Genomic DNA, 13,985 nt, shown 5'->3' with positions numbered 1-13,985 from the left:
TAGACTTACTCTTCTAGTAAAGATTAAAAGAGTATGCTTGATTTTTAGATTCTGCATCACAAAATCATGGACAGAGCAGGAAAGCTGCCAGGAAAAGGGTCTGTTCCAGTGACTCAGACAGCAATTCGAAGGTGGTTAAGAAAGCATCCACAGCCAGACCAGGCCTTCTGAGAGTGCCTCGGAGGTGTGCCACCACTGCTGCCAGTCGGATCAAGCTGATGAGTGATGAGGAAGATGGCCGTGTAGACCACGTGTGCACCAGGCGCAAAAATGCAAGGAAAAAGCCCCTCCATATTGCATGTGCCCCAGCTCAGAAGATAGACAGCAATTCTGAGGGGGATGTAAACTGTGAAGTGCCAAACGAACAGAGTGGCTGTGAAGGGCAGCCACTTGATGCCGACTCAGAAGGTAGTGCAAAAAGTATCAGTCAGTCTTTAAATGAAGACTCAGACTCTGAAGGTGTGTTGAATTCAGGACACAAGAACAGGCATACCAGGAGTCTCAAAACCAGTGTTGCACCTTCTAAAACAAAGAATGCCTTGATTGTGTCTTTGGAGGAAGATTCAAAAAGCCATATTCCACGGGGTGAGATAGGTAGAAAATGTTCTTCTGAGTCAACTTTGGTGCACAAAGCTACTGCAGAGAATAACTTTGAAGAGGAACTGAACTATGGGCTACGTAGGTGGAACGGCAGGAGGCTCCGGACCTATGGGAAGGCTCCTTTCAGTAAGACAAAAGTGGTGCGGGATTCGCAGGAAGCTGCCGAGACAGAAGTAAAAAGGAAGAGACTGCAAACTGAATTGGAAAATGTGAAAGCTTCCGAAACAACAGGGAGTTCAAAGTGTGGACCAGACACTAGCCCCAAATCTGACTCGGATTTGGGATCTGCCACTGAATCAGATGCTGACTGTACAGATGATTCAAAAACCAAAAAGAGGAAAACGAAAGGGAAAGCAAAAGTAGTTAGAAAAGGTAAAACTTTTACAGCTAACGTATCTAAAACTATGAGACGACCAAGACAGAGCAAACGTCCTAGGTTAAATGTGGATGATAATGACTGGGAGGATGTGGACTATGCAAAATCTAAAAGAGTTCTTCGACGCTCAAAAATAAAGACGAGAAATCAGGGTAGAAGGACCGTGAGATACCATGATGGGGATGATGATAGGAGCTTAGAAAATGTGTTAGATTTTGATGATTGCACCTTATGACCTTGAGGAAAGACCAGTTCACTTAAAAGAGGGAATGGACTGGAATTGATAGTGAAAGCTGGCTGTTGAAATTATTTTTTGTCCTACAATTCAGGGAATATATTTATATTTTTCTATGAAAAGTTATGAATGTGACTAAATCATGACTGTTATTTTTATTTGCACTTGCTTGCCTTTGTAGCAGCATCAGCACAGGTGCCAAAATATGCTTCATTTTGGGGGCAGATCTAACCTACTTTTGACAGTATTTAACTACACATAGCAAGAGTTTGAAATATGTTAAACACTAGACATTCTGGTTATCAGAACCAATAAGCATTACTTTTATGGTAGCAAGTGTCATACAGTTATTTTCAGAATTCGTCAAGAGGTGGTAGTTTCTAATTCCAGTCCTATTGTAGTATAAATTTCACATGACCTTTGTTTACAGATTCTTCGTAAATATTATGTTCATACTGACATAACAATTGGGGAAGGGGCGGTAACCACAATTAGTAGGCAAGGTACCTGCCACTTTTTTTCTTTCCCTGGCTACTTGAGTAGATTGCATTTTACCAGATTTTATCATTTTCATTGAAATGGTTTCCAGTTTTTCTTTCCAAGTCCTGTTGGGTCTTCTTTTTCTCTTTATTTTTAAGGAAAATATCATCTACTTTATTTTATAAACTTGAATTCATAAAGTGCTGGTAAATTATTTTTTTTTAAATGTTTGATTGTATATTTTAAATCTCTAAGGCCAGACCATAGCTAGCATTTTCTTTTAAATTGTGCACTAACAAAATATTATATAATTTGTCTTTCCAAGATCTCCTGTTTTCCATTTATGGAATTTAACCAAAATCTTGGTCTTCCATAGTCTTACTCTGTGAAATAGAGTTTGTGTGCCTTAGATTTAGATAAAGTGTGTTCTTTAATAGAGTGTACAGGGCTAAAAGAGTATTTAAATTACATGTAGTGTTCCCCCATCTCTTAAATTGTAGAGTTTTGGTAAGAGTGCAATTGCAAATCTCATTTATATAGGAAAATCCTTGTCATTCTCCATCTCTCTTAGTCTACTGCTGCCATGTGCAATCCCAAGCATTCTTTGCTGGTGCAACTAAGTATCTTTATTAGTGACCTCTAGTATAAATCTAAGAAACTGTTGTGGGAAAATAATTTTGAAATTCACTTAAAGCGTGACTTTTGCCACATCATCAAATACCATAGTACACTTATTTTCGAGCCAAATATTTTTACTTGATAGGCTGTGCTACTCCAAACAGTGTAGGTGGCCATTCCTAGCTTGTTTGTGCCTGAAGATGGACTTGACTCAAGTGGTTTACATATTTTGTAGCTAAAGGGTGTGTTACAGTACCCCCACCCTTTGTTATTTATTGGCCCTAATTGTGTTTGGTTTCAGACAAAATTAACCCTTTTCTCTCCTGTGTATCCTTAAGGTGGTAGACATTGAAAAGCATCAGACTCTGATATCAGTGTTAGAATGTTCTGAAGTGTTGGTATTTCTTGGTTCTCTATTCCAGTTGACATGGTAGAAGGTTCTTTCTCTTTCTACTCTGGTGTAAGGGGAAGGATATTCTTAGACATTACCAAGTAAGATAGGTGGTCTGCCTGCCTCTCCTTTGGTTGTTGAGAGAGCTATCACCACTTCAAAAGTATGATGCTTTCCTTCTCAAAGTTTGCGTTAACTATATTGTTGACAGATTGAGTCAGGATAATTGTCCTTGACTAGTGGCCCGAAAAAAATTAATGGAATGCTCTTTACTTCCTTAATTTTGAGAAATGGTGATAGATGTCATATCCATTAATTTATTTTAACTCTTCTTAAACTTCTCTGTTTTATATCTATTCTCAGGGTTATAACTCCATGTTTACCATCATCTGCAGAAAGGTACCAAAAAAATCCATAAACAAATATGGAATATATTCATAAATACATCAGTTCTTTTGGTAAAATGATACTTAAACCATTTAGGCTTCATCAGTAGAACTGTTCTTAACTTTTGGACTGAACTGATTGGCTGGTCAGCCAGTTCCTAATTTTTCATTTTGTCCAAAATGGTTAGACCCTTGTGTGTAGAAGCAGTATTTTTGTTTCATCTGACAAAAAACCAAAAACACAACAAGTAAGAATTGGCCTGGTGACTTTGAAAACATGGTTGACAATGGTAGCTTCTCAAGTTCTGAAATAAAACTAAGGGATTATAGAGAGAATCATTTTTATGGATTTTTTTGGTCATGGTGCTATTCCTAAGGTTAACTTTGAATATGTGACACACACTTCTAAGTACCCTTAAGGAAAATTAATAAATAATTAATAGTTCAAAATGTTTACACTGAGCACTAGAACATGTTTGACCTTTTTTTTTTTTTTTTTTTTTCTATTTCTCTTTTTGCAAAATGAGCAGGGATTTAATGCACAGATGTACTTTAATAAGTTTGGGATCAGTTTGTATTTTTCCTGTGAAAAAAGATAAAAGGTTACAAGTGGAATGTGAACTGATCCAGAAGTAAGTGCTAGAGCTTTCCATTGCACTTGAAATAACTAAATGATGTATATGAAGAAGAAAAGACTACTGTGGTTGTGTATGTCCAGAGTCCTATGATTTTATTCATTTATGGTTTAAAAAAAGGTTTGAGGTTATTTAGATTGGAGTTTTGATTCCTTTTAAGGATTAATTTTACCAAGCATATTAAGACAAAAAGATTTCAAACATAAAAATAGGTGAAGTTTAAAAAGCTTCCCCCCACCCATTTCCTCCTTATTTAAAAAGGGTATATTGACAATGTATAGTAACTTCCGAATAAAAGGAAAACTTTATTCCATTTTCAGATAATTCCTAGGGTAATCATTCTCCCTTGTGCCCTTTTTTTTTTTTTTTTTTCTAATTTTAGGGGATTAGATCCTTTGTCAGTTTAGTAATCCTCAAAAGAATGATGCATTTATTTACTCACAACCTCTGTGTTAAACATAAAAGTTTCTTCCAAGAATCGTTGAGTTGTACCTAAAAAGAAAATTAGTTTTATAAGAAATGGGGTGAAAGAACTTATGTTTTAGGTAAATGGAAAAAGGAGACATAAACCAATAAACTTAGCACCTGAAGGTACTACTGTCCAAAAATAAGAATAAAATACATCACTAAATCCTTCACACTCCATTGGCTGATGATCTCTTAAGTAAAATTTTTATTTAGAGTAACGTGGGTCCATACTGTGTTCCTTTGTCCCTCTTCTAGCCTTTTTTCTTTAGAATAATCAGAACACAGAATTTATTAAGTTCACTGTATGGTATTAAGAACTGAAATGGAAGGACTTTATTAATCTCTTCTGTCAGTACAAATTTAATTTGTGTTACCTGGGGGGAAAAAAATGAGAAGTTTTGTATATCAGATTGCAAGAACATTGTTAAAGGTACATACAGTATTTTTGGTTTTCCTTTGTAGTCAATTGTATTTGTTTTTTGAGTAATATTTAAATGGCTAGAAAAGGTCTTTTTGCCTTCCCTTTTTATAGCTGAAATGCCATCTCCATTCTTCTCATTGGTATTAAGTCAGTAAACTTACCTTATCAGGTATCTTGTAGTTGTCACCAAATCCTTTAGTTCATACATTGTATGGAAATTACAGTTCAGTTATTCTAGTATGATGGAGTGTAACAAAGCACCTTCATTGTAGAAGAACTTTTTGTCTGTTAATTATTTAAGTTATATCTCTCACCTTCTGTGGGTATCAGGAAATAATAAAGCAGAAACCCTAAGAAAATTGCAACCTAACAGAATAAGACTGTCTCTGTTTGGGAACATACAGATCAGACCAAATATATTTGTCAAAGCTAGGGAAGAAAATGAAGCATTGTGGAAAAATCTAGTCCAACTAGGTTAGTATTATCAAATTGTGAATTTAATGGAAAGGATTGAAATGTAAAAAATATAATGATGAGGGCTGTGTTGTCTTTTCTCACAGTTTAAGGAAAATCTTATAACTTTTAAAAAATGATAGATGTTGCCTAAGGATACATGGGAATTCTCAAATTTAAGAGAAATTTTTACCAATCACTCATAAGCCAAACTGGTTTCTAATACATTGCTAATTTGGTTAAAAAAAAAAAAATCAAGGCTCTTACTTGGTGTCTGTTCAAGGATTGTGTGTGGATTTGATGGAGGGAGGCGGGTAGGGGTGCTCGGCGTTGGAGTCCTGCAGACTCCAGGCTCTGTCTCTGGCAGCATGTAAGTAACTTCAGACTGTTTGTAAAGACTGATTATTTCGTTGAATTATCAGTGCTACAGCATATTGTCTTGTCATACTTTAGTTTTTTAAGTTAACTTTAAGGTAAGTTTGATCATTTATTAAAATCTTCAGTGGAAATTCAGACTGTAAAGAGGCAGTCTGACAATTGAATGAGATGGCACAGACTATGTGGACTGCAGCAGCCAGCCTACCCTTGGTTCCACAAGGAAAATTATTTAGAAGTTGTTAACCTTTTTCGATTAGTGATTACATGTTAAAGAAATTTTTAATTTTTAATAGGTTAAAGTTTATTTTCTAAGTTTTGATCCATACTTATTTGGTTCACCTGTAAAATTCTAACCACTTAACTGGAGCTTGTCAAAAATGCAAATCTTTAGTTTTCTGCCTCCATTTGAGATCTGTACTTGTAACTTTTTAAAATTAGCTCATTACCACGTCAGAATCTGCATTGTCAACTAGGAACTCGTTTTTTATTCAACTAACTGAAGTAGTAAAATATAACAAATTTAATAGTCATTATAATTACAAGTAAAGGCTTTTTTTTTTTAACTACTACAAGCCGCCTAGCTGGTTGATTGTGTGAGGTCTGCACCATCTAGTTCCCCCTGCAACTCTTTCACCTCTGGATTTAAGCAGCTCTCCACCCTGTGTCCATCTGTGATCTCTTCTCCTGCAGGCAGAATGCAGGACTCCCACATTTGGTGTGAGTCAGAGCCTGGAGGGAGACGTGCTTGAAAGGGGGCTGCCTTCTAGCTGTCGGTGGCCCCATTGCTTTTCATTTGTAAACTAATAAAGCAGATTGAAAAACCCAGTATTTACTTCTGATATCATCTTATCCTGCCTGCATTAGTCTGAAATGATCCATCTCCTAACAAATTAAGCAGATTAAGATCCCTGAATTCATACTTCATAGGTTTTTTAGATTTTTAGAAAAAGTTGCAATAGCCATCACAACTCATGTGAGAATCATTAAAAATGATTATCAATTGTTTCTAGAGATAAAATTATAGGGAGCTAGATTAGCTGTAGATGCAAAACACATCAAGGTTCTGTGTACCCATCATTGAGTGAATTGAAGACTTAAGGCCATTTATTCAACCACAGAAGTGACCAAACTACTGGAGAACAACCCTAGGTTACAGAATTATTTAACAGTCTCTTGACCTGACACTGCCATACCATTGACTTCTCAGTGTTACCATCTCCCCTGAAAAAAAATGTTAAACCCTGTGAGTTACAGAAAACCCTCTTCTACAGCCCATCTCTAGTGAGACTTCCAGGTTATGGGGTATTTGGAGACTTATACTGTGGGGAATATCAGTAAATGTTATTATGCTTCCAGAGTTTTGGTCATTGCCTATCAGTGAAGGTCAGACGATGAAGAAAAGAAAGGCCATCTCAAAGTCTGCTCTGATGAGAGGCTTGCTGGAGAGAGGTTACTATTTGCAACTAAAATGTTTTCCCTTTATAGGAGTTTGATTTACCCACAATCATAGTGACCAATAGTTGTCTGTACTTAAGTATATGAAATAGGCCAGTATATTATTTTTACTTTGACTCAGACATTTTCTTATATTTTTCCATTCTCAAATTTGTTTCTAATTCTCTCAGTTTAAATGCTGATAAGAATACAATTGTTTATGCTTCTATAGCAATGATGTAAAGTTTACTTCAGATCTAGGACTACAATTTTGTGTTACAAAGTATCATAATTGGAATATGAATAATCCTTCAGAAACTAGAGATTGTTGCTTTGAATCAAAACTAGCATGTCTACATCCAGATTTCTATTCACTACAGACCATATTAGAATACATAGTGATCTGTGAGTTCTATTTTAAAGTGGTCATCTCAATAAACTGTGACAGAGCCCTACTAAAGATGTAAATTGTCACTGTATTAACGAAGTTTTTATTATACCCAAATAAGGAGTCATTTAATGAAAGGCAACAATGCCTCAAGCACTCAGTGACCATTCCAACACCCGTGGCTGACCAAAGACCACCTGGGATGGTAGGACTTGCGGGGTTGTGCTGGTTGGTTAGTATTAAATGGCACTCACATTATCATTAGAGAAGTATCCTCCAAAAATTTTAAGCTTATACCCTAATAAATATATATTGAACTTCTAACCCTGAATTAGTCTGTCTATATATTTCTAAAAACTAGTTTTCTCAGAATAAAGCACTTGATAATTTACCAAGTTCTCAGTAATAAAATTGACACTGACTTACATGTATTACTGTTTTAAAAAATTCCCCACACTGTCATTCTGTGTTCCTCAGATTGTTTTTATCTTGATGACATTCCCATGTTATGGTTTAACCCTTTAGAGATTTCAGCTTAATCGAGTTGGAAACACCTTATACAATATAACTTAATCCTGTGTCCTCTCCCCTCTAATAGTTCATCTTTCCTTAAAGCATTTTACAGACTAGTTACAGTTCCTTCTGTAGAATCTTTTCCCTTATTTTGGATTACAAATGTCTTAAGAGTTGGTACTTACTAGGTTTCTAAGGTGTCAGTATAAGTACTTTCGTCACAACACTGAAAAGGAATTAGTTGTTGCAGCTTCAATCATTTTGTCTCAGAAATTTAGTGTAGTAGGATTTTATATATACAAATCCACTGGATATGTTGGGAATGAACTAATTGTATATTTTTAATATTTTTCCAACATGCAAATGGACACAGTTTGTTGACTGATAATAACATATCCTCATTTTACTGTAAAGTAGAAATTTCACCTTAATTTTACCATGTATTTTTTAAAACTATTCATCTGTTGTTGCATATTCTAGCATTTGCTTAATGTGCTGAAGATTCACTCTGAATCTAGGATTGATTTGAGGACAGTAGTTTATAATTTTAAAATTCCTAAGAAAACATTTTTTGAAATGGTAATACCACTTTTAAGCCTCTCCTCCGTTCACTCCCCAACTTCCTGTGCAGCGACTCCAGAGCCCAACCAAGGCAAGGTTGGGGGGCGCCTTATGGGGGGCCCTGCTGAGCAGCTCAGCCCGCTAAAATGCCATTTTTGCAATGCCTTGTGACTGATGTCTTTAGAAATGGAATTTTCACTGTAAAAACAAGTGAATCATGTAATTTTGGTAAAAAGGACTGAAGCATTTGTGGGAAATTGCTTTTAGCAAAGTAGTTCCTAGCCAACTATGGGAGAACTTTCGTGGGTCTTGGAGGAAACAAAAGCACATCTTTGAAATGCATGTCATAGATTTAAGGTAAACTCTGAAGAGTTAATTTTGAGGTTTTAAGGCTTAGCTCATCACCCTCTCTGTTGTTAACGAACTTGTCAATCCACAGAAGTCATTTTCACCTGTACTCATTTGCCCTTGATCACAGTTAAATGTCTCCCTTCACAAAGGAAAAACGAAGAAGGCTGGTAGTTTGTAGTTTCACTGCTACAGAGTAACTGCTGACCCCTGGGAAAACCCTTATTTTCTATCCTTAGCAGTGAAAAGGAAGTGAGTCCCAGATGATGTGTGGTTATTTCAGTGGCTGCAGACTGTCCTTAGCAAATGCTGAGTGGAAACCTGAGATAGCATCCTACACGCTCACCCCCAGCAAGACTTGTGCCCCTTGAAGACAGTCTTAGATAGTTTGGCTCTTAATGGCAGCAAGACTAGATTGCCAACAGATAAGGCCTGACATTCAGGGGCTAATGAACTTCAGGTGCATTTTTATCAAGAAATACTAGTGCCCAAGAAACAGTGCTAGTTAAGTTTGTATTTGAAATGTGAAAACCTGGCTTTCAGATGTTGGCAAAAATGAAAATGATTTGAGCCCACCTAAGTAAGCACCACATGGCGGCTCTGCACAACCCCACTGTGCTCCGTCGAAACTGTTGGCTGAGGCTGAGTGAAGGACTAGCCTCTGCAGAGTGCTTTCTGTCCTACCTTTTTGCTGCTGGATCCTGTCCCAGTTTCTGGTTCTCAGCTACAATAACACTTCCTTGAAAGAAGTTCTCCATTGCCCCTTAGGAGGTTCAGTTTCTAGAACAAGTTCTGACAGCGGCCTGCGCTACTTCCTTAGTTCCTTACAGCAACTGCTTGTGTGTAGAGTTTGTGTCTTTTAGAAGCTTCAGCCTGATCCTCTCTGTGCCCCACATACACCAGCTCAGAAACTATCTGAATAGCAGTGAAACTAGGATTTAATCATTTCAAGTATATAAAATCCTGAAATTGAAAAAGACAAATCTAGGATTAAAACCACATTTCAGTTGTATAAAACCAATATACATTTCTTTTTATCTACTAGCGACCCATGTAACTTTTTTTTTGACTAAAGGAAATACGTGTTGGAACTGAAACCTTAAAGTAGGGCTGATGCTGTGTCGTCATAGTCATGATGGCATTTCCTCCTTGTTTAGGTTCTAGGAAAATTATTTCAGAAATCCTATTGAATATTTTAAAGTAATTCAACATATGAGTATTAGAAATGATACCAAAAATTTTAAACCTACAAAGTTCTACTGTAAAAATTAAGATTTTTAAAAAGTGCTTTTTGGTGAGTGGCTTTATGACGGAGGAGCCTGGCAGGCTATACATCCATGGGGTCGCAAAGAGTCAGACACAACTGAGTGACTTCACTTTATGACCCTGAAGGGTACTTAACCCTATTCTTACAAGTCTGCTGCTTTAAGGGACAGTTATCCTTAGAGACAGTGAAGTGTGCAAGGGGCTGTAACTTCTGTCCAAGACTTGGATTTGTAGACAAGGAAGTGGAAGGTTATATCAGCGTCAAAAACGTGTAGTGTCATTGATGATGATCATTGGTTTTTCATTTAGCAATGTGAGTAGTAACACTGTCGAGGAATGTATTGTTGAGGAATGTAGTAGTAAAATCTTGTGGTACAAGATTTTTGCATTTACATGAACTTTCATTTTTCAGAATCTGTTCCTAGAGACAGAGAACCCAATACAAAAATGAGAACATGTGTGCATAATCAGAAGGATGCAGTGCCAATGCCTAGTGAGACTCTGAAAGCAAAAATGGTACCTGAGAAAGTTCCCCGCAGATGTGCTACTGTTGCTGCAAATAAAATAAAGATAATGAGTAATCTAAAGGAAACCATTTCAGGACCAGAAAATGTGTGGATTAGGAAGAGCAGCAGAAAACTGCCCCATCGAAATGCTGCTGCTGCGGCTAAGAAAAAATTACTCAATGTTTATAAAGAGGATGATACAACCATAAATTCTGAAAGTGAAAAGGAGCTAGAAGATATTAATAGAAAAATGCCCCTTTTAAGGCGTTTCAGATCCTGGAAAGAAAAAGCACAGTAGTGACTATGAAAATGTAGAAGTGGAATTGAAAACCAGGGGCCACTGGCAGTTGCATTCCGCTCCTAGCTCTAACGTTGTTAACCCCTTGTTGGCACCTTCTGAGGGATTTTCTAAAAGCCATAACCCAGTGGAGCAAAGTGGGAGGAGGGCTTCCTCCTAGTCAGCCCTTGTACGGATGCATATGACAAGAGAATTCTGAGGAGGAAATAGATTGTGGAGCCTGTAGTTGGAGAGGTGGGAAGAAAAGACAAATGGCCCTGTCATGAGATTATTCCTTTTCTGAAAGGAAGGGCCTTGAAGAAATCTCTCGATTCTTTAGAGGAAGAAAATGGGAAGTGTACAGGGCCGGTAGCAAAAACTTAAAGGATGAAAACATTTCAAAATCTCAACCTGATGCTAATTTTCAGGGTTCTATGTTAAGAGTATAACATTTCAGACCACCATGACTGTGGTGTCATTACTGAAATAAGGTAAAAAATAGGCACATTTCAAGAGTGAGTGCCACTGAGCCTATTGGACATTTGAGTGAAGCAAATACTAAGATCCACGCCCTATAATTCACAACCCCAAAAGTCATAAACTAGAAGGGCCTGGGGATTCCATGACGGGAATGTTGATAAATGAGTTCTGAAGTCGTGTTGGAAATAGAAAAAGTCCATTAATGTTCTTATTTTGTTTATAATACTGCAATTCATACAGAATGATGACCACTTGATATGACGAATTCAGGGAATATATATTTTTATATGAAAGCTATGAATGTGACTATCACAACTTTTTCTCATTTTTACTTTCATGTAGCAGCATTTATAGAAATGCCAAAAATGTGCCTCACTATGAGGCAGGTCTTAGTCTTAATGAGTTAGAAAATAAAAAGTATAAAGATGGAAACAGTCATATTTTTAGATGATACTGTCACATCTTTTGTTTCTTTATAGCACCTTAAACGTTAGAACTTTATGAATATTTTGAGCAAATTTATTAGAGTCTCATCACAACAGACTTTAAAGGCAGCATGTCTGGGCTATATCAATCCTTCATTAGGATTAGAAAATCTGGTCTTGATACTATAAAGAATTTATTGGCAATGAGGTTTGTGAGTAGGTATTTGTTGAAATTAAAATCAGATTAAATGAACGCACTGTCAAATCTTTTTAACATAGCAACATGCTATTGGAAAAATGAACTGTTAAGTTGTTTTCCCATTTAAAAGTATCTGTGAATATTAATATATGATTTGCATGTGTAAATCTAAAGTAAAATACAGCAATCTAAGGGTTTATGTTCCTTTTTCATTAAAAGACAATGTAATGCATTTTTTTGTTACACAGATCAACTAAAGTGTCTTATTGAGAAATTTACTTGTGGTTGCATGTCTGCTTTTAAAAAAGGCTTTTTGTTGTCACTTTCTTTTTCTTAGCATAAGCCAGAGTCTGTATTTGCTCTGTTTGTAGTATATTTTCATCTGAAATACTGATACCAGTAACTTGTTAATAGTACAGGTGAGAAAGGGAAGAATTCCTAATAAACTGCAAATATTTTTAGGTGCATGGGGTTTGATTTTTGATCTTTAATGAAATGTTTAAACCTATTTCCAGTCCCATATTTGCACTTAATTTCACAGAAATTTCTTATTGGGATATGCTATGTCCTCAACAAATGTCATAAAATGAAAATGTTAAAAATCTCAGTTAAGAGTATTTTATGCTGTTTTTTGACCATTTTAGTGTCGTGAAGATTTCATTTTGAAGTTATAATTTTCTCTGGTGGGGTTAATTTCTGTTACCACTTGAGATTGTACCATCAGCCTTCTTTCATAATGGAATCCCTTTTCTGGTTGAGTATTTGATTTGAACATATACTTGCCTTTTTTAAAGTGCTTGGCCTAAATTTATTGTAACTGCATGAAATAAGCATTTGTTTAAAATTTAATATTGTAAAAATCTCTGAAATGTATGCAGAATTTCAATCATAACTAAATGTACTATCATTACCCTATTTATGATTTTCAATCAGCTTTCCACAAGTGACTTCTTCATAATGTAATTGAAATCAAATTGAAGATCTTACTGGTAAAAGTGATGTGATTTTATTCAACAAAAGGACTAAGACAAAGTGGTGCCCAACTGTAGCCCAGGAGTGTTAATGTAATCTTAAAATCTTGTCTATTCTAGCTTGCTAACATAGCCAGTTTCCTAAGCGTGAACTAGATAGCTAGTCTTATTGTTTATACTATAATGTTCATATTTTGCTTCAAAACCCAATATATTATTTTGCAGTAATGTGTAAAATTGCTAAATAACTGATCTTATGGAAATGCTTTTGGTGACAGTTTCTCCACATCTAAAAGCAAAATGTTTCTAGCAACAGATTTGTGATTTTTTTCTAATCTCAAGAGGCTTCCCCGACCCCATATTAGTACTTAACTTTGTGACTATTTATTGATAGGGTTCCAGAATGTAAGCAAATGCCCTCTAGTTTCAGCACAACTGAATGTAGGTAAATGGATTTTTTTTCCGTTGCAATATTGTATATTTTCACTTAAGCTATGGTATAGTGTCACTTCTCTCCTGCATGGATTAGTGCTGTTAAATAATGAAAGATGAGAACCAATTCAAAAATAATTACATACGTTTCTTATTAATGAAAGGCTATTTAAAACGAAATTTTGTACCAGAGATGGCCAAGTTTTAAAAAAGAAGCAACTATTTTTGCATTCTCATGAAACCTTTCAGATCATCAGCTTTTGAAATGTGAATTCCTATTGCCAGAGTAAAAGCTCATTTTTCCAACACCGCGAAGCACTGTATTTTTTCCTGCCCGTCCATCCGCCCTCTGTCCACTGTCCCGAGGACGCGCCGGGCCGGGCCGGCACCTACCTGGGGCGGTCGCGGTTTGAAGCCGGGTTCTTAATAAACCAAAGCTCACCCTGTCACTCCTAACGGAGAAGAAAACGGAAACGGAGTTAAGGAAGGAAAGGTAACCGGGCTGGCCTCTTCCCGGAGCTGTAAGGACTGGGCCGGGGGCGGTCGAGCCCCTTGTCGGCCTGGTCCGTTACCTGCGGGGACGGGAGACCCCGCCCCCCGGCTCGCCTCTCTAGCCTGCAGTCACCCGATTTTTCGGCGGCCCCACCGGGCTCGGGCTGCGAAAGAAAAAGGTCCTGGATTTGCACCGCCGCAAGGACTCGGGGCGCATGCGCGGGGGTGGTGCAGGGGGTGTGGCGGTGCTGT

General features: G+C 36.8%; 1 protein-coding gene and 1 long non-coding RNA gene across 3 annotated transcripts in view; one reads left to right on the top strand and one right to left on the bottom strand.

The window, feature by feature from the left end:
• BRWD1 (bromodomain and WD repeat domain containing 1) overlaps positions 1 to 13,549 on the top strand; it is a 123,928-nt gene extending 110,379 nt beyond the window's left edge. For both annotated transcript variants that reach the window (XM_027546433.1, XM_027546424.1), the window contains 2 exons: positions 49 to 972; positions 10,364 to 13,549. In XM_027546433.1, coding sequence (XP_027402234.1) covers positions 49 to 972; positions 10,364 to 10,755 — 1,316 coding nt within the window. In that variant the 3' untranslated portion in view covers positions 10,756 to 13,549. The remainder of the gene's footprint in view (positions 1 to 48; positions 973 to 10,363) is intronic.
• LOC113895348 lies at positions 3,355 to 13,938 on the bottom strand. Its single transcript, XR_003511814.1, has 2 exons — positions 13,814 to 13,938; positions 3,355 to 13,693 (listed from the first exon to the last, which is right to left on the bottom strand). It is a non-coding gene; the product is annotated as an uncharacterized LOC113895348 (long non-coding RNA).
• Positions 13,939 to 13,985: the final 47 nt, after the last annotated feature.

Source organism: Bos indicus x Bos taurus, chromosome 1 (genome assembly GCF_003369695.1).
Source record: "Bos indicus x Bos taurus breed Angus x Brahman F1 hybrid chromosome 1, Bos_hybrid_MaternalHap_v2.0, whole genome shotgun sequence".
Lineage (NCBI taxonomy): Eukaryota > Metazoa > Chordata > Mammalia > Artiodactyla > Bovidae > Bos > Bos indicus x Bos taurus.
The sequence above is the reverse complement of the archived record's forward strand: the minus strand, read 5'-3'. Positions and strand labels throughout refer to the sequence as shown.